This window comes from Rhamphochromis sp. 'chilingali', assembly GCF_963969265.1.
Source record: "Rhamphochromis sp. 'chilingali' genome assembly, chromosome: 4".
Taxonomy (NCBI): domain Eukaryota; kingdom Metazoa; phylum Chordata; class Actinopteri; order Cichliformes; family Cichlidae; genus Rhamphochromis; species Rhamphochromis sp. 'chilingali'.
Genome location: NC_137948.1, coordinates 14,881,689 through 14,902,413, shown reverse-complemented (window position 1 = coordinate 14,902,413; position 20,725 = coordinate 14,881,689). Strand labels below are relative to the sequence as shown.

Below are 20,725 nucleotides of genomic sequence, written 5' to 3'. Positions count from 1 at the left end.
CCTTTTCCTTTTTCAGTTAGCAAATTAACATTGCAGGTCGTACCAGACACAGAGGACTAAAAAAGGACTGGATATGTTTTATGGAAGGAGGAAAGTCACCTGACTTTTGAGGAGGAAGTGATCCAGTTCTGGTTGCATGGAGTTTGAGTAGAAAACAATAAAAAAATAAAAATAAAAAAAGAGAGAGAGATTTAAAAGTTCCCACCCAAATGACTGATCACATCATTGCTAGTAGGCCGTCAGCACAGGCAGTTTGATAATTTAGATGTCATCTGTGGCCTCCAGACTAGTTCACCACATGTTCGATGTCGTGGTCTATGTCGTATTTTTCACAAAACTTGTTTGTGATCGGTAAGCAGGTCAGATGCTCCAGCCAGTGCAAGTTAATTCGGCGAATATAAAACCAAACGATGAGGGAAGCGAACAGTCCAACGTAGGCCAATAGCGAGACGGCGATGAGGATACGTTTCCGGTACTTGTCGAATGTCCCGAAGGTGACGTAGGGCAAGAAGGCAAACGAGAGCAGCAGGCCGCTGAGGAAACCGAAGATGTGGGCGATGTTGTCGATCCACGGCAGAAGGCCGCACAGGAAAAGGAAGAGCATGATGCACGACAGTTTAGAAAAGGCTTTCCAGGGCTTCTCCAGCATCTGCCAACCCTGAAACAGCTCAACAAAGAGGCAAGCGAGGAGCCCAAACTGAGACCCCGCTGGACCCACCTGTCAGGAGAGAGAGAGAGAGAAAAAAAGCCAAGTTACACAGGAACTAAAGAGGATTCCTGCAGCATGCACGCTGCTTCACACAGTGTGCACAGAAAACCTAAACGCCTGACGCACTGGACCAACGCATGATAAGCATCAGGTGCTTTTAGTGTGTCCTGTTAGGGGGCAAACAGGATGTCAGGGTGACTCTAACTGCTCCACTTAATTGGCACATTACACAGGCTCACACATGGTGGTAGTAGTGGTGGTGATGGGTGGGAGAGGGGGGACAACTCCTGGAACAACTTTCCAGGAGTTGTCAGAACTGTAAAATTTAATTTATTTTTTAAAAAATAAAAACACATTTTAATAAGATGATTTGTCGAACTGTGTTATTTGCAGAGGAAACCATTAAAGTGAACTGTGTTTGTTTAAATGCGAACCAGGTCTCTGAATTAATCAGTGATTTAACAACAGCAAATAAAGTGCAACAACCAGTTAGCTCGCTGACAGACAGACCAGGCAGACGCGCCGTTTAGGCCCAGAGGAGCAAAGATTTAACCTGATTACCGAATCCTGGCAGCAAGTACCAGGATAGTATTTTAAGTAACAATTATTTAAATCGACTCATTATGAGTGACACTAAGAGGCTTAATGCAGTGTAAACTGTAGTTACTGCAAGTAAGGTAAGGATAAAAACTCACCAGCATCTCTCATAAATTATTCTTTAAAGCAAAGCAGACAGAGGTTCAGAGAAGTTTCTAAGCGACTCTCAGTGCATCCATACTGAAGCTTTCTAACCGTAATGCAGGTTTAGTTGTGCACAGATTATCTTATGTTAAAGATCCAGTTCTGGGGAAGATGTGCAGTATGAGCCCAGGGTCACGCAGTAAAGGTGAGCAGATTAAGGTGACGTCAAAGCTTGGCCTGGTGAGAGGCAGATGGCTAATCGGCAAAGACATTAAACACCCACAAACATTTTTAAAAAAAAGAAAAAAAAAGTGCACGGCAGTCCACCCACACACCCCACACACGCAGGCTGACACGCTCCTCACACGAGTCGTCGTCACTATTAAACCCCTCATTCAGAAGTAACCTGCTCACTGCTCTCAAACTGAATCAGAAGCTTTGTGTGTTCCCGTATGACTCTCTCATAATCACCTAAATGTTTTTGTACAAATAATCTAATGAATTATATTAAGAAGTGTTCTGACAGACAGACACTCCTCTCCAATTTCTCCTTGAAAGTAACGTATATAATCTCCAGGTATCCCTTTATATTTCTCCAGAAACCACTCTTCAAATTCTTTCACTCAAATACCAAGATAAAGAAGAAAACTCACCGACGTCTCACTGTCAACACGCTGACTTTTGCACTGTTTGGATTGTTTTTCCTGTTGTTTAAAGCTTTTAGGTTTCACATTCTCACAGTGTCAGGATTTAATTAATTCTAAAATGTCAAGTCTATTAAAGTCTCTGAGCGTGAACAGCTTTAATCTAACTGAAGGCAGGTAAATGTGTTGTAATAACTCCACAGTGAATTACTTCTATACTGTTAAGCAGCAGGACAGGAAGCACCTAAAACGGAGCCAAACAAAAGTTTAAAACTGAAACAAAAACTCAAGATAATATATAAACAGTGGACATAATATTAGTCAAGCTGACTCTATTTGTTACAGTAAAAGCAATAAAAACATCGTTTTAAAAAGTTATCCGTTTTAAAGACACCAAACCCCAAAACATGAAAGTCGGGTCGAGAACTGATTTTTTAAAGCATCCAACCTGAGCAGGTGCACCTCCTGAAGTATATCAAAGCCTTTTAATGTAACTTAAACTGCTTGAAGATGTTTTCTGGCTCCTAAGAAAAAAAATGTTGTGGTTGTAAATGTGAAAGGAGGAGGAAGGTATGGTCAGCATACTTTATGTTGTATGCAGCACTTTTACATTTAGCGTACCCTGCACTGGTGGTTAGCAAAGAGACGTTTGACTGACATTATCAAATAATAAATATTCATGCTTGCTCGTCTCTCGGCAGAGCTTAATGAACTGAAACTAAAGTTGTTCCTTCACAAATCCGTAGAGCTCCTTTACTTGTGAAAACTATTATTTCCAGCCACAGCTGCTGTTTGAGCCATTTTTGCTAAAGCCACAGGGGCTCCTTAATTCAACAGTAAAGGGATAATCCACTTAAATCGCCTCCTTAAGTGGCCTCACTGCATGTGCTTCCTCTGGTTATTCCTGGTGCGTGAAGACATGTGAGCTGGTCACTGATATTTAGAACTACAGTAATTGTCAGGTAAAAACAACTGGAGCTCGCTTATAAAATCAAGCCATCGTGTACGTAAATGTGTTACATGTTGGTCTCTTTATACATTAAAACTGTCCCCTCTATCAGTGAGGAACTGTTTCGTGTGTGTGTGTGTGTGTGTGTGTGTGTGTGTGTGTGTGTGTGTGTGTGTGTGTGTGTGTGTGTGTGTGTGTGGGCGCGCGCGTGTGTGTCTGTCTGTCTGTCAGGATGGACCTGTTCAGGAACGTGTGGACCAGGTCTGGTCTCTGCAACAATCGTCTTTGTTTAAAAGGAAAAACATGAAATCCCATTCACTAAGTACCACAGCAGTGGCCTTTGTTAACCCGCACAATGGCATTAGGCTAATCTCTTAAAGGGGAAACTGGACTATATAGATACATTCAGAAGAAAGCAGGCTTGCTGGTAAAAAGCCCCCCCCCCAACGTTTATTCATTTGTTGTTGGGGTTTGTTTTTGCAAAAATGACAATGAATCACTTAAAGTAGTGATCATAGTAGTGTTACTCTTTAAAAAAAAAAAAAGAAAAAAAGAAAAAGAGTGAAACACTACTGCTTCAGGCGAGATCTGCTTTCCTCCTTGTAAATATTTACGTATATGAAATTCAACCACATCGGCTGATTTAATCTAATATTTTCTGGTGAGTTTTTTTTTTTTTTTTTTTGTTGTTTTTTTACAAACAATAATGCAGACAAGGCAGACAACAAAGGAACAGCATCAACTATTTAGAGCCTTTTAAAACGACATACAGACATCAGTTAACATAGCATGTAGCTGCAGCTGATTCAGCAACTATTTTCTATCTCACACTTGATCTTGTGTGAGGATTGCCTCAACTTTCCTTCAGCACATCCAGCAGTACGGTTATATGCAACAGAACTGTGAATAACAGGTCACCTTTCTTTCTTTATCCCTGCACAGTCATAACTGATTACCCTGCTGGTTGCTGTGCTGTTACCGGTCACTGAAATGTTGGGAGCGCTGTGACACGTCTTTCTTGGATGCTTTACGCTCGGTTTGGTGGGGCTGCTGCTTTCGCAGTAAAGTTGTCTCATGTGCTGTTAACCCAAGTTCGGTTTCTCCAGGCACTTCCACAGTTAATACCACAAGTGTTTCCTGCACCCCTCTAAACCTCTAGACTAAGATGGTCAATTCTGCTCCAATAATCCCCAACAGGAGAAACCCTCGTCCAGTGAGTGAACTCAACTAAGCTGAGCTAAGCCACAGAGTTTAGACAGCAGGCACAGAAACTGCAATTCAAATAAGAATGTAACACAAAACTAACGAGAGCTGGAGCTCACACAGGTGACATTTAGACCTGAACTCAGATTATAGTGTAGCGAGAAATACATGAAGTGAAACAGCATGACGGTTTCTCCCTTTAGATAATTTAGGGGGTAAATGAGGAAGAAAGCACATAAGTATATACAATGTCTGATTTTACATCGCAGAAATTTGACAGTGTGAAAGTACCTGTGTGTGTCAAGTGTGAGTGCTTAATCAACAGAAGTACATCCAATCCTGTCAAAAGTCACTGCAACTAAGATATGTTGGTGTTTAGAACAAAGTGTGTGAAAAGCTGTTTTTTCTTTCTTCAGCATCGTGTCCAAGGACACACTGGCATGTGGGCTGGATCGAACCGCGAGCGATTTGCTCCTGAGCCCCAAGTCCCCCACATATACAGACTTAACAGATTAAACAGAGTTTCCTTATAGCGGATGCGACTGGAATATTCACTTACCAAGGACACTTAACTGAAGGTTTAACATAAACTTTCAGACAAATGAATTTAAAAAGCTTAAGTGCACAAAACTTCACATCCTGTGTGCCTTGAAACTTTCAGAGAAAAAAAAAAGTGTATTAATGTGTATTTACATATATGTGACGAACTCACCTCGGCTCTGTAGGGCAGGAAGAGGGCAGAGGCGAGGTTACCAGTGATCCCACTCAACATGTAAATGATGGAGATGCGAAGCCAACCTGCCAGCTTCTCCAGGTCCCTCAGTATGGTCATCTGGAACACTACGGACACCACGCAGTGTAAAAGCCTACACACACACACACACACACACACAAACAAAGGTTATCACTGGTAACTAAAACTCCTTTCCACCACTGCATTATCACAAATATGCATTTAGGATTTTTTTTTTTCCCCCATTAAGCTCCTTTGGCTTGTTTGCTCGCCTGCTTTTAAAGGGTTACATCTGAGGGAAATCCCTTGTGCCTGCCTGGTATTAGTATTACAGTTCTCATGTGAGCGAACGTCTCACGAGCACTGGGTCCTCAATTAGAAATGTTTCATTACTTTTGAATCCTCAAGGATGCTGACACAGTGAAACTGCATTAAGTAATCACTCATAGCAAATTAATGAAACAGTTCATTGACTGTGTAAAAGGCTTTGTCATGGCATATTACACAGTCTCACAATATATCATCAATGCTACATTCAGCTGAAATAGCTCATTCATAGATAGACGTGTCAGAAATTAAAAGATCTGTGCAACATAGCCATAAAACATGACCACAGGAAAAATAAATCTTTGTCTTAGGACGTTGCTGCAGGGGGAAGTGCGTACCCAGCATGTAGGAAGAGAGAGAGCCAGAGACGGTAGACTTGATCGGGAACGTCAGGATTAAGGAAGGGCAGCAAGCCGCACACATCATCCAGACAGTGGACCTGTGTAACAACACTGCAGTCAGAAACATACTAAAGAAAAAGACACACACACTCATCATCATGCACACACAATACCTGTGAGCAGAGGGTGGCTTCCTCGTGGAAGTAACCATGCATGAAAGTGCAATACTCTCTGGTTGCGATTTCACATCTACAAATAAATACATAAATAAATAAAATTTTATTTATTTATTTAAAACAGATGACCTCAGAGTAGCAAAGCGCTTTAGCAAACACATGTTTCGCACCTGCCCTTAGTTCCTATGCAGCAGGGCCGTCCTTTGATGTTACAGTCCATGTGTCTGTAGCCTGTGTGACTCCACTTCTTTGGATATGTACAGATCTGACAGCAGCACAGGTAAAACCAAAAAAAAAGGAAAAAAAAAGAAAAAGGAAAATTAATATAAAATGTGGTTCAGATGCAAGTGAACACAGAGTAGCAACAGAAAAATGAAGAATGAACGAGGCAGCGGTGGCCCCTCACCGGCCACGTGGTGATGTCATCCTTCCATAAATGAGGCTCTGCAGAGGCAGGCTCCTCACATATTCTGTTCACAACAAGAAAAGCATCAAAGTGGTGAAACGCTGCTGAGTCTTTAATGACACACTTTAATTAAGCTTCATATCCTCACCTGGGGTCCTGGTGACAGACAGAACCGGACGACCTACTGATGTTTTCCATTTGTTCATTGTCCCATTTAATAAAGGTGGCCAGCGTCTCCTGCATGAAGTTATTATACATTTATATTATTATAAATATTTAAGACACAGTTTTCTTTCTCATTTACCAAGCACAGCAAAGAAATGAAAAACGGATTATGTTTCTTTTTTACTGCACACCCAAAATCTGCATCTAAAGGGGAAAAGTTCAAGAGTACAGCAAAGACACTGTGAATGATTAGCACGAGCGTTTAAGTGATTATATGCTTAAAGATTATAAACTCATGTGCACAGGTATGTGTATATTATCACGTACAGAGCAGCCGGAGCTGAGGGTCTGCACACATCCGGAGTTGTCATTCTGAACGCAGCAGCCAGAATCTTTCTCGAGCTCTCTGGCCTTCTCGATCAGGCTGACGATTTGTGCATCCCGACGGATGCAGGGGGAGAATTTTGCCCCCAGGTGGATGAGGTCTTCCTAAAAATTGATGGAAATGATTTTAAAGATCAAAAAAAATGTGGTAACACACATGCTAAACACAGATTAAGATGATAAAGAAATAAACTGGTGCCTGTCTATCTTTTAAATACACAATTTTCCCCAAAGGTATTTACTCCTGTATCCAAATGTTGATGTTGGCTCTGTTCATCTGGACGTAGCGTTTTTAGTGGGGGAGACGTTTCATCACTCATCCAAGTGACTTTTTCAGTCTCAGCTGACTGCAGGTTCCCTCAACCTTATAAACAGCAAATTTGCACAATGACTGAACGTAGCACCACTGAGGGAACAATGGGCTGTGAGGTCAGTTCCTTGATCATTAATATGCAAATTGTCATGACCATTGATCAACAACCACTGATCAAATCCTGTTGATCAAAGACCACTGATCATTGATCAAGGACCACTGATCAAAGGCCATGAGTACCATTCACAGAAAGTTGGGAAATGGCTGCAATCACAGCATTGTAAGAAGGTGAAGATGCCCCCCTCCTCGATTCAGAGATGGTCTTTCCCTTTTTACGTAAATGGCCTCCTTGACTCAAACCTCCATAATGACATCTCTCACTTTCTCAACAAAATCCAAGGTGTTCTGGATGTGGTGTTCAGAGCTGTCTACAAGCGGGTTGAGGAGATCAAAGCCAGAAACTTTGAGATGTTATAGGTGACCGAGTTGATCATACAGACAATTAGTCTTAAAGGTAAACCCTGTTTATTTATCTTGGGTAAACCATACAGACTTTGTGTAGATTCGCCTGGGTAAAACCTGTGGTATGAGGTCCCGTCAATACCATTGTCTCATTCTAACTGCATCAGACAATCTATCACCCTCTTCCTGTAACCACTTCCTGGGTCTCGTTTCAGGGGTTTGTAAGTATTTACAAATTACATATCACGATGTCATAAGTCACTGGACACTGTGAACATCCACGGTCACCACTTCATGCATAATGGACCTTCCATGTATATGGACATGTGCAGGTATATATGTCTGTATATGTATACATATGTATATTTAGTGTGTACGTGTCTATAAATAGGAATAGCAGTGGTACAATAGCTATATCAAGCTATATAGTTTATGTCTTCCATATTTCCAACTATATCCATAATCACATACTGTGTATGCTACCATTGTATATAGTGTATTATCTTACTTTTTTTCATTGATTGCACTTATTTGTATTTTTGCATTTCCTTCTGATATCTGTACCTGAGCTGAGGTGACGCAATAATTTCCCCGTTGTGGGATCAATAAAGTCTTATCTTATCTTATTTTTGTCACTGAGCAGTGACAAAATTTTTCTCATGATATTCTTCCTTGCACTTATCCTTGTCTGTTGGAAGGATGATAATGTTATTGTCATTACTAAGAAAGGTCCATAAAGTCATGGATGAGCAAGTGTAGAAGAGACTGACTGTCTTAATCTCAACCCAAGTTCATAAGGGTGTGAAGGCAGACGAGTGGATACTTTTGGCAACATAGTGTATGTGCTCATGCATTCAAACATAGAAGTTCCGTTATTTTTCTTAATAAATTACTAAAACCGGTCAGCTCAGCCTCCATTTAAACAATTTACTCTCACAACTGAAACGATCAATTTTAAATGCAGAAAATAAATTGACATTTTTAGGCTTGTAACTTAATAAATGCAGTAAATCATCACTGATAAAACATGAAGTGAGAAAATAAAGTAAATGCACTGGAGGAGGGCAGAAGTGTCCCACCTGAAAACACAGCAAACCTAAACTTCACACCAAATGTGAGCTCCCTTTAGCTGTGCTAGTATCATACATTCTGGCTGTGTTCATTTTACCATATCGACCATTTTTGGGAGCTGTTCCCTTAGGTTTTGCACATCTAGACAAACATCCAAAGCCGTTCTAAGCACATTAATAATACAGCTAAACTTACAGAGCTTGGACCAATCCAGAAGTTCTGTTGTTGGACATACTTAACACTCTCATAAATGCCTTTGTTCTTCAGCACCTACAGAGGGCAGCAGAGCATCACAGTTTACAAATGAGTCTGATCAAGGACTTGTGAGTATTAGCTTGCACAGTAATACACATCTCTTTCTGTGAGTTTTAGGACACAAATACAGCTACTAAAAAGTTGGTAATATATTTACATTGAGTGTTCAAGAGCAAAAAAAGGAATTCTAATTTCAATACTGAGTTACACTACGAAATGTTAACCTTCAATTTTCACACTGATATGAAACCTGTCATGTCAAAAAGTATATTTTCTATTTTTAAATATTGCTCCAAATTAATCTGTGAGATATATACTTACCAGCTCAGTTGTCGAATGTTGTGCAAACCCAACAGGGGCAAACCCATACGTGCAGCAGGCCAGCAATGTGATAACGATGTGGACAAATGTAATCCAGTAGGTAAAGTAGGGTCTGAAATCATGCACACCACAAAACAGTGCTGTGAATCGAGTAACAGCTAAAACAAAGACTAACCAATAAATACTTTCAGCACTTTGTCAGCCTAATTAATTATCTCTCTCTGAATTGTGTTATGTTGATTTAAATCAAGCAAATAATTCACTTGTATATATGCACAGTGCTCATTCCCAACCTGTGGCTGTGGAAGTCGTCCAGCTGCTTCTGGACGTTGCTGCTAATGCTTCGTCGATACTGTCGGTTTAGCCATTTCCCCACAACTCCCAAACCATACTGACGTTTTTGCTTGTCAAACGCAAAGTGCTTCACTTGGGAGGCAATGCGACGTCCGCGACGTGGTTGAGCCATTTCGTGGAATAGTGTTGGCATTTTAGGAGCCTGTGATAAATCCTTACTGGGACTGAGAGGAAGACAGGTATGCAAGACAGAGAAAGAATTAGGGTTAAAAAGGAAAAAAAACAAAACACAATGTGTGCAATTCAGAGACTTTGGTTGAGTATTTATATTTACTCACAGGCTGGAAGGTTGCTCGCAGGGAGCAAAAGAGGCAGACAAGGGAGGCGACTCAAAGACATCATCGGCCATGGAATATAACTCATCACGGACATCACCCTGTACAGAGGTAATGCAGGACACAGAGGACAAAAAGAGAGGGCAGTAATTAACGTGTAGTCACATGTTATGTGTTGCTGTATGGGACACACAAACAGCGAGGAAGACAGGAGGACAAAAAAAGAAAAATACAGTCACAGAAAAAAATGGAGGCTGAGAGAAGAAGCAGGTAAACAATGACAATCGAATGAAAACATAGAATTTTGTCAAACAGAGTAAAAGCAAGGAAAGAAACTGCTGCAAAGATCCGGGTGCCAAACGGGTGGCTGCGAGAGCTGCTGCTGACCTTACTGAAGAAGAGCGACTCGAATGCATCTGCAGAATCCACAGTGTCCTCGTCCATCCAGCTGGGCCTGACAAAGCTCTTCCTGGGGAAACTGCGACCAGCCTGTGGGCCTGCCAAGCTGCTGCGACCCTGAACAACAAACACGCCACATGACATGCGGTTCTTCAAGTGCATAAAAAAGGAGAGATTTTAATGATGCTAATAATGATAAAAACAATAAATGCTGGCATTTACTGTCATTTTATTCAAAGGGATGGCTAAAAAGCATGCAAACACAGAGGAAACATTAAAGGCCGGGATTCGAACCAGTGCTCTTGCCACTCTGCTTTTCATTTCCACCCACCCTCAACAGGTTGGACGCAGCTCTGATGCTCATGCGCGCGACGGACTCTCGCTTTCGTTTGGGGAAGCGACTGTACCCGGAGCGCTGGCTGGTGAAGGAGATGAGTGAAGCGACGCCTGGTGTGACCGGACCCCCTTGAGCTGTTTGAGGTGTTCTTGGAGAGCGGCTGTCCAACTCATCCTGGCAGCGGAAGGCTCGCCCTCGTGCCAGGGGGTCCACAATCTAGCAGAAAGAGAGATTAGGGTCAGCCTGATAAAAATACTTCACTGTGACAGTCACGTGAATTTGAACTGGTAAGCATCTTTACATATTCCTACTGTGCCGACGTTGAAGAAGAAGCACTCTGTGGGTGAGCATGACAGGATCATATTTATAACTTACAAACTTCACAGTGCTGACACTGGGAGAGAGAGAACTGCTTTATGTGTTTGTGTAAACGTACATATATGTAGCAAAGAGGGAATGATGGTAGGTGTGTGTAGATGAGGACAGAGAACAAAAAGATGAACAAAATATTGGATGAGTGGAGCAGAACTGTCTGGCACAGACTGAAAGAGAGACATGATTCGTCTGCAGCACAGATGGTCCACGTCTGTAACTATGCAGCACTTTAATACAGTGTCTTCTTGAGAAATCTCTCCACTTCATCAAGTGAAAAAATGCAGGTGGAGAACAAAGAAAAAAAGTTGAGCTTCTTGGCAGTTTAGAAATGGAAAGTCTTAGTAGCTACACATGGAGCCTGCTGTGTGTCATTCTGTTTAGTTTCCTTCAGAACAAAAAGTTTTTCTTTTCTTACAAAAGTATCAGAATATTAAACAGAAAGTGCATCATGTTTCCTGGATGATGTTCTCCACTCAAGTTAAAATTACCGATAAGGTAGACATTTAAATAAAACTGTAGCATCCTAACAGTAGGATAAAACACTAAGTGACGCTGTCTTTGTATGACGGTATTATACCCTGGGCATCCTGTGGGCAGCTGGTGAATCCAGGCTCTGGTCGATGCTGGTGGCCGTCTCGGGCTCTCTGTACTGGGGCTTCAGCTTGCCATAGCGCTGGCTGCAGTGGCGCAGGCTCTTCCGGTGCCAGACCTGCTGATTAGTCTCACAGTCTTCGCCCACACCGAACCACTGGGCTGTACTCCTGGAGGGACAGAAAGATTGTTCAGCTAAAAGAAGATATTCACAAAAATGACCTGAAATGTTTAGCATATACCTATTCTTAAAAGCTACATAAACAAGAAATGAAACGAAACATCCGAGTCTTGTTTTTCACCTTATATGAAGAGAGTAGATACTACCACAAAAGAAAAAAATAAACAGTTACATTTTGACACCAAATTACACAATGCAGCTTTGTTCAAGCTGATGTAGCTTGGATAACTTTCATATAAGGGAAGTCAAAAGTCACGTACTGTGCACTCTTAAAGACATTAGTGCACTTTATTACCAAACATTAAATGTCTTGACGCTTGCTGCACGCTCAATGACTGGACTATTAGGACATGTAGTTGATAAATGGGAGTAATTAAATGACTGCAATTAGGATTAGGATTATGAAGAGGAGATTTCTGGATGAATGAATTGTGTGTGCTTGATAGTTTTAGGTGAATGAACTGCAGGGAACAACACCCAGACTTCTTTGAAATACACTTTAGGGGAGAATGCTTACATACATTTGATTTTTTTCTGTCTCCCAAAGCTACTTATGCCTCCACTGTAGGTGGAGTCACACTTGACTCTGAGACAAAAACAACAGCAGAAGCAGCAGCAGAGCTTACTTTCGGATGCTTTGTGAGAGCGATGTTTGTCTGCTAAACTTCTCCCGTCTTTCTCTTGCTGAAAATTCTCCATCTCTATGTCCATCGACGCTCTCTGACACAGAACCGGTCGCTTGAGCACTTGGGGTTTTTTTCAGGGATTGTCGTGGTGGCTGACCAGAAGAAAGGAAGCGAAGAAAATGTTGTCATCAGAAATCTTTGCTGCTATAAAATATATAAGCTATAAAAACTAAATAATATTGCCTGTGCAGGGGGAAAGCCTGTCAAACGATCAGGTTGCAAGTACCTTCATAATTAGGCCATGCTCAATCTCCTTCCAGAGGAGTGAGGACAAATGCCCTCTTTTACACCAGTGGCTCTTAAATGTTATTCAGTTCAATGCTCCAAAAATGTTTGTGCCCCACGTGACAATTTTTAACATCAACAATTTAAAAAGGCATTAAACTCCCCGTTTCTAGCTCCAATAACCCCCCCCCCCCCCCCCCCCAAAAAAAAACAAACAAACAAACAAAAAAAAAAAAAACAAAAAAAAAACACACACCTTCTGAAACAAAGCCTTGTTGAGCAGGCTCCAATGGTAACATTGACTGACTCCAATGACAAAAACGTATAAGACTTCCTCTGTAATCATTTTTTCTTAAGATCTAGTTGTTATTACTCTACTTAACTAAAATGCTTTTCATATGTAGTTTTTGTTTTCAGTTTTAGTTCAGAATAATAACACTGCCTCACACATCCTGATTAAGTATTAACTATGGCACATGATGCAGCAAATCAGTACCAAATTTAGGATGATCTAAAATTGTCTTTGTAATGGAAAAGCTAGTAGCATAAATACCTGCAGTGCAAAGCCACAGCACAAATTTACATGTTTATTACACTGCTTGCCTTTTAGAACAGTTTAAATGTGACATGCTCAGTTGAACTCTGAGCACCAACTAATTTGTGTAGCTAAAATGCCTTTGTTTGTGTTGCTAGCATGAGGCCCGCCGTTACAAATATATGGGCTACACAAACTGCCAGATAGTTGTGCCAACAGCCTGCTTGCGAGAGCAAGTGGCAATTACAGAGGCATCGAGGAACACTGTGCTGCTTTAATGTGTTGTAAACTCTTAAAAGTAAAGTACTGCCCATAATCGTTTATTTTCTTCTACTGTGCATCCTGAGTCAAATGATTATTACAAACCATTTATGAAGTAGTCCATCAGCCCATTAATCCATCCATTAATTTTCATAATCGCACAGTGAGTGAAACCGAAAATTGATCTGAACCTTCATGTGAGCTACCCACAAAATATCCAGACATGTTTTTTGGACCATGTTTATGAAGCAGATTGAGAGGAATGTGCTCTTTACTAACACAAAATGAATAAAAAGCCTTTCTTTGAAGAAATTTGTTCAGTAACAATCACAACACTCGGGCTTTTTTTGGCTCTGTTTTAATTCTGTGTTCATTGAGCTGATCTTTGCTTATCTCCGTTTAAATGAAGAACTTTGTGCTATACGCAGGAGTGAGTGATTCACAATGAGTTATTTTACAGGTCACTTTTTAGATTTCGCTACATTACATGTGATGTGAGAGAGTATGGAGCTTGACAGGCCACTAGTAGTAGTAGCACAAGAAAACAAAAGCTAAATAATGGTAGAGTAGAGAAGACATTTGTAAATATTTTCACACATTTTTCTGGGGAGAAAAAACAAGTTATTTTAAAATTGTATAATTGAGAGAAAAAAAACCCTTTTAAACCCTTTGACAACATAAAGAGTATATCAGTATTATGTTTGCCAGTCTGTGCTAATAAGAAAATCACCACACTTTGTGGGTAGTTTGCAGTATTGTAGACCATGTTAACCTAGTGCAGGACAGACTGTAGTGTCCGTGATCAACGTCAGCTCAGATGTAGTAGTCATCAATTTGGATTTCAGCCAGTAACGCTCTTCAGTATCACTTAGCAAATTACACTTTTACTTCGGTTTTTTAGTGGCTAGCCACCGGAAGGCATCCATGATAGTTCATTTAGCATGTACTAATATCTTGTAGAATTCATTGTGTTAAATCCACAGAGAGCAGCAAACTTCAGAGACAACAGAAGCACAGACCTGCTCATGAGTCAGTCTATATTTTCAGAGTTAGGGTCCATGTCAACCCTACGTGTTATGTGACAACACATTTAAATAACTGTTGCATGATACCAAGCAGTGAAGGACAGGGTCAGGTAAAAAAAAAAACACAACCAGCCTACCTGGGACATCACTGCTTCTGGTGGAGGGATGGCTATTACAAGGCTGGGTGGCTTCTTGCTCTTTAAACGACTATCTGTTCGGCCCTGGTACGGAGGAGGCTCCTCCCCTTCGTGTGATGCCATCCTGTCAGAGTGCTGGAGCTGAAAAAATCATGACAAAACAAAGTTTGTATTATTATTTGATAATCTGCATATATGCATGTCTACGGTGAGTCTCCATACATCAAACCTCCAGTAGGTGCAGAGATTTACTGGCAGGTTAAAACATAAATGGAAATACAGTGTAAGACAAACACGTTGAAGTCCGGACTCTGGGAGAGGCTAATCCATGACTGATACTGCTCCACTGTTTTTGTCTGTCCAGGTCTGCTTTTACTGCATTGGCAGTGTGTTTGGGATCATTGTCATGTTGAAAAATGAAGGTGTTCATAATTCCATCAATTTTGACAACATCCACAACACCACTGGCTGAAATGTAGCCACAAACCATGCCAGAGTATCCACCATGTTTTACAGATAGCTGCAGACATTAATGGTTAGCCTCTCTCCTTACCTCCTCAGCATATTCATTTTTTATGTTTGAATTATTCATAGGTCAGTGTTAAGTAGTGCAATTAAAAAAACAAACCCAGGTTGCTCCAAAAATAGTACAAGACTGGACTGACAATGAATGTAAAAGCAGCCAAAGTCCACAGAAAATCTCTGAAAACTTCAAGAAAGTCTGGGGAACACTTCAAAAATAAAAAATAAAATAAAAATAATTAGAAAGTCAGGCTCCTTGGAAGTAAAATATAAAATAATGAGGTGTGGCACAGTACTGTAGGCTTCAGTATTACGGTTCATAAATATAGTGATTAATGCTTACTTACAAAATGTTGTACTGAAATATATCGAAAGAATATTGAATGCTCTAGCAGAGTCTTTATTTAAACTGGATTTATGAGCATGCATAATATATATTTATTTATTTTTTTATTTTTTTCCCTCCCAGGTAAGGTCAAGAAGAAAAAGAAAGAAGAAGGACACATAAAGAAAGAGAATAAAAATGTCATATTTAGAAAATGAAATGCTTTTGTTTGCATTTATATCAGGTCTCTGCTGTGGCAGTGGACCTAATGCCTTCCTTCCTACAGCCAACAATAACCGAAAAAAGGAAACCATTACAGTCTATCCAAACAATCAGCCTCTAACAGCAACTGGCTCCCTTCCAGTTCCATCTGCTACTAAAAGGGGAAAAAAAACACTGCCAACTTTCTTTGCTTTTGCTTTCCTTGCTTTTTGATTCAAGGCAATTTCTTAAGTGATTCTTTAAGGCTTTGCACAGAAATTGTGCTGTATTAAGAAGAGAAACCTTCTCTTACATCAAAGTGTTCAGGTCACTTATGCTTATGTAATTTTAAAGGATGAGGAAAACAGGGCAGAATGATACATCTCCCGAGTGTTTCAATTACATGTATTTAGCCAAAACATCAAATAAAGCAATATATTTGTTTAAGTTTATAGTTATAAATATTCATTTTATTAGTAAAATCTCTTTGTAAGAAGGTGATACATGTGATACTACACTCAACAAAAATATAAACGCAACACCTTTGTTACTGCTCCCATTCCCCATGGGATGGACGTAGAGACCTAAAATTCATTCCAGATACACAATATAACCATCCCTCCCAAACAGTGGTCACAAATCAGTCCAAATGTGTGGTAGTGGGCACATCTGCTATATTGAGATAATCCATCCCACCTCACAGGTGTGCCACATCAGGATGCTGATCTGACATCATGAGTAGTGCACAGGTGTACCTCAGACTGCCCACAACAAAAGGCCACCCTGGAATGTGCAGTTTTGTCTCACAGCAAAATGCCACAGATGCCACAAGCAATGAGGGAGCGTGCAATTGGCATGCTGACAGCAGGAATGTCAACCAGATCTGTCGCCCGTGCATTGAATGTTCATTTCTCAACCATAAGCCGTCTCCACAGGCGTTTCAGAGAATATGGCAGCACATCCAACCGGCCTCACAACCGCAGACCTCGTGTAACCACACCAGCCCAGGACCTCCACATCCAGCAGGTTCACCTCCAAGATCGTCTGAGACCAGCCACCCAGACAGCTGCTGGAACAATTGGTTTGCACAACCAAACAATTTCTGCACAAACTGTCAGAAACCGTCTCAGGGACGCTCAACTGCATGCCCGTCGTCCTCATCGGGGTCTTGACCTGACTCCAGCTCGTCGCCGTAACAGACTTGTGTGGGCAAATGCTCACATCCGATGGCGTCTGGCACGTTGGAGAGGTGTGCGCTTCACGGATGAATCATGGTTCACATTGTTCAGGGCAGATGGCAGCTGAGAATGTCCCAGTTCTTGCATGGCCAGCATACTCACCGGACATGTCACCCATTGAGCATGTTCGGGATGTGCTTGACCGGCGTATACGACAGCGTGTACCAGTTCCCACGAATATCCAACAACCTTGCACAGCCATTGAAGTGGAGTGGACCAACATTCCACAGGCCACAATTGACAATCTGATAGACTCCATGCGACGATGTGTTGCACTGCATGAGGCAAATGGTGGTCGCACCAGATACTGACCGGTTCTGGGTCCCCAGACCCCCAATAGCGCAAAAAACTGCACATTCCAGGGTGGCCTTTTGTTGTGGGCAGTCTGAGGTACACCTGTGCACTACTCATGATGTCAGATCAGCATCCTGATGTGGCACACCTGTGAGGTGGGATGGATTATCTCAATATAGCAGATGTGCCCACTACCACACATTTGGACTGATTTGTGACCACTGTTTGGGAGGGATGGTTATATTGTGTATCTGGAATGAATTTTAGGTCTCTACGTCCATCCCATGGGGAATGGGAGCAAAAACAAAAGTGTTGCGTTTATATTTTTGTTGAGTGTATATCTTTTCTGGAAATATACAACATCATGAATGAGTTATTTATCAAAAACAACTGAATGCGAAAAAAGAAATGGAAATACAGCACTAGTGAAAAGTTTGGACAATTAAATACCTAAATATTTTAACTAAGTGATGCAAAAATGATGTAATTATGAGACCACAGGCAGCCCTGCTCATTGATTTTTAAACAGTTAGAGGGATAGCTCCACCACACAAGAAAATCAGTCATACTGTGACTCTGCTCAATAAGGAGACTCTAAAAGAATTAAAGATCTTTGACTTCGAATGAAAAAGCAGCTGATAAACAATGATGTCACATAACGGTGATCAATAGTCTCCGTTAATCATGATACATTCGAGGTGGTGAGTAATCGCTATTGTTTTCTCAGCTTATTTTATTGATTGAATGTAATAATGGTGATCTAATAGCTTAAGCTTCTCCTACTAATGCATGCATTAAAGAATAAAACAAATACCTGTATTTATATTTTTATAATGCAATTGCAATTTTGTCAGTTGTAAGAGCAGCACACACAGCTAAATAATTAGAAACTTGATATTTTCAAATCAATGCACTTTAGTTAATTTTCAAGTTCTAAAATGTCAATCTCAGTTTTATATGTAAAAACAAACAAAACAAACTACAATTAACACTTTTTTACAATTTAAATAATGTGAATTAAGACTAAGCAATAGCAATATAAAGTTTTCAATCATGCAGTGCTGTTTCTGCCAGTCTCAAAGTGAATCATTTCTGATTTCTGACTTTAGTTCAGACAAAAACAAACAAACGTGAAAGTCACTTTGAGCTGCCGCTTCAACCATTTACACTACTTACAGTTTCTGTTAATGTAAGCTGTGGAGATTATGTGCTTATATGGTAAATGGTAAATGGTAAATGGCCTGTATTTGTATAGCGCTTTTCTAGTCCCTAAGGACCCCAAAGCGCTTTACACAACCTGTCATCCACCCATTCACACACACATTCACACACTGGTGATGGCAAGCTACAATGTAGCCACAGCCACCCTGGGGCGCACTGACAGAGGCGAGGCTGCCGGACACTGGCGCCACCGGGCCCTCTGACCACCACCAGTAGGCAACGGGTGAAGTGTCTTGCCCAAGGACACAACGACCAAGACTGTCCAAGCCGGGGCTCGAACCGGCAACCTTCCGATTACAAGGCGAACTCCCAACTCTTGAGCCACGATCGCCTATCAATAAAGCTCCACACCACACTGTAGAAAAATACTCAAAGGACCAACAGGATGACTCCTTTTAATATCACTTTGTCTCACTGTCAGTGTTTACTAACAACAAATCGTATTTATTGAATTGCATTGCGCGGATGACACAAATGACATATCCTCAACTTCGTTAGCCAAGTTGATGGAACGGAGCTGGTGAAATAGGACTCATTATTGTCTACACAGGGACTGAATTATACCGTCAAACTTACTTATCTTTGTCTCCCTGTCTTTACAAATCTCAGTTAATGGTGTAGCAAGCAGCCAGTCTATTCCTGGAGCTCAGAGTGTTTCACATAGCATTACACAGTGCATTTCCAGAGAAATTCAAGGCATTGCAGACATAAAACACCACACTGAACATAATGTCATTTTGCTTGGCTTGGCCAAAACATCCATTATGTCATTATGGTGTTCAGAGCCCTGAATGCTGTCCTGGAGTTGTGGTTTATAAAATCAATGCGAGTCCCTGAGTGTCTGGGACAGGAACGGCTGCAACATGGAAACCTGACACCAGCTCGGCCTAGTTTCCACTACAGAGCTGAGGAATGGCTGCGCAGGGCTAACCATAGTGTAGGCAACACTTACTCTGTCCACATACAAACAAAAAACACCATTTCTAAAATACCTTTATGTTATTACGAGTGTACATTTCAACACGGATCTCAATTAGGTGTGCTAAATATTTGAAGCTTAGACAGAATGCCTGGTTCAGCCCTCCAGAGACAGAAGAGGTTACTGGCAATCCAGCCTCTGGTTCAGTAGAGTAGTGGGCAGGGGCTGGAAATCACTCAGATAATGAAATAGCTAGGAATTTAGCTAATGGATGGAGTACTCGGGTCTAACCAAGTTTATCAATGTATGCAGGCAGTTGTTAGGGTCCATACTAGAAAACATATGGGTACAGATTGTAGAAGGATAACAGCGACATATAAAGAATAGAAACACAAGAATTGTATTAATTTTTGCAATGTTTCCCCCCCACATACACTTTACTTGCTGCCAAGGTAATAATAACTGTTATCCAATTAATTTGTGTGTTTATTTTTACTCCATTTGTATTTTTTTAAATCTGAAACTATCACTCACCCTTCACACTCATTTTGAAAGCTCACTTGACAACATTTTTTGAACCCTGGACCTTTCACACAGAGAGAGCAGATTTACTTGAACTTCAATTATAATGATGTGTCTCTGTGATATAAAAATAGTGATATAAAAACAAACAAATACACAAAAAACCAAAATGAAAAAACGAAACAGAAACCAAGGATTTGTTTCCTAAGCGTCCTTTAAGCCACTTCAGTGGGACTTTAAGCCACGTCAGCCTTAGACTAGTCTAACTCTAATACAAGTATAATGCAATATCCACCACTTTATGTTGCAACTCTACATGCATTATTTTACAATTGAGCATCATTTTAAGCTAATTTAACAAAGATGTATTTTAGCTTCTGTTATGATAACAGAACATAACACAGCCGTGTCAATTGTTAAGAAATGTTGGTATGACAGCTGAAATCAACAGCAAGAAAAGGATCCTGGCATCCAACTTTTCAAGTTGGTCAAAATTTTTTTTTTTTTAAAGAAATTTGGAAAACAAAGAAAACAAGTCCGGATCCTGTTCAACAAAATGTCAAAAGGCATTCTTGTTTGTTCTTCTGTAACTTCATGCAAATGCAAACAGATTGCCAGCATGTTGTCATCAGTCTGAATGAGTCTTTGTCAATGAGCACAACTCGAGGGGACTTGACCCAACTGGCTGCCAGCTGGTTCTATTCTGCCTTTATTCCCATAGAAAAGGAAGGTTAATGAGCATGAAAGTAAAAGTCAAATGTGAAGATCTATCTATGAAGACTGTTTTGGAGGAAGGAAGGTTCAGGGTTTCAGTAGTCATCATCATGGGCTCATCGGATTAGAATGAGAATAAGCAGTCATCATTTGCAGGTTTTGTCGTTTTATTGTATAACAGGTAAAGGAAAGGAAGACACACATGGACTGCTCTCTCTCAGCTGCCGCCCCATGTGGGAGTGAAGAAA

At 40.8% G+C, this 20,725-nt stretch overlaps 1 protein-coding gene across 1 annotated transcript in view; it reads right to left on the bottom strand.

Annotated features, from left to right (window-relative positions):
• Positions 1–17: 17 nt before the first annotated feature.
• The window catches only part of LOC308395558 (inactive rhomboid protein 2-like), a 37,526-nt gene continuing 16,818 nt past the window's right edge, over positions 18–20,725 (bottom strand). The window contains exons 2-18 of the mRNA XM_080880456.1: positions 14,522–14,662; positions 12,279–12,430; positions 11,458–11,641; positions 10,500–10,721; positions 10,157–10,285; positions 9,773–9,870; positions 9,434–9,658; positions 9,141–9,252; positions 8,760–8,834; positions 6,662–6,823; positions 6,318–6,406; positions 6,170–6,233; positions 5,934–6,028; positions 5,761–5,836; positions 5,585–5,685; positions 4,899–5,052; positions 18–718 (exon numbers count right to left, since the gene is read on the bottom strand). Of these exons, the coding sequence (XP_080736582.1) occupies positions 287–718; positions 4,899–5,052; positions 5,585–5,685; positions 5,761–5,836; positions 5,934–6,028; positions 6,170–6,233; positions 6,318–6,406; positions 6,662–6,823; positions 8,760–8,834; positions 9,141–9,252; positions 9,434–9,658; positions 9,773–9,870; positions 10,157–10,285; positions 10,500–10,721; positions 11,458–11,641; positions 12,279–12,430; positions 14,522–14,644 (2,493 nt within the window). The 5' untranslated portion in view covers positions 14,645–14,662 and the 3' untranslated portion in view covers positions 18–286. The remainder of the gene's footprint in view (positions 719–4,898; positions 5,053–5,584; positions 5,686–5,760; positions 5,837–5,933; positions 6,029–6,169; positions 6,234–6,317; positions 6,407–6,661; positions 6,824–8,759; positions 8,835–9,140; positions 9,253–9,433; positions 9,659–9,772; positions 9,871–10,156; positions 10,286–10,499; positions 10,722–11,457; positions 11,642–12,278; positions 12,431–14,521; positions 14,663–20,725) is intronic.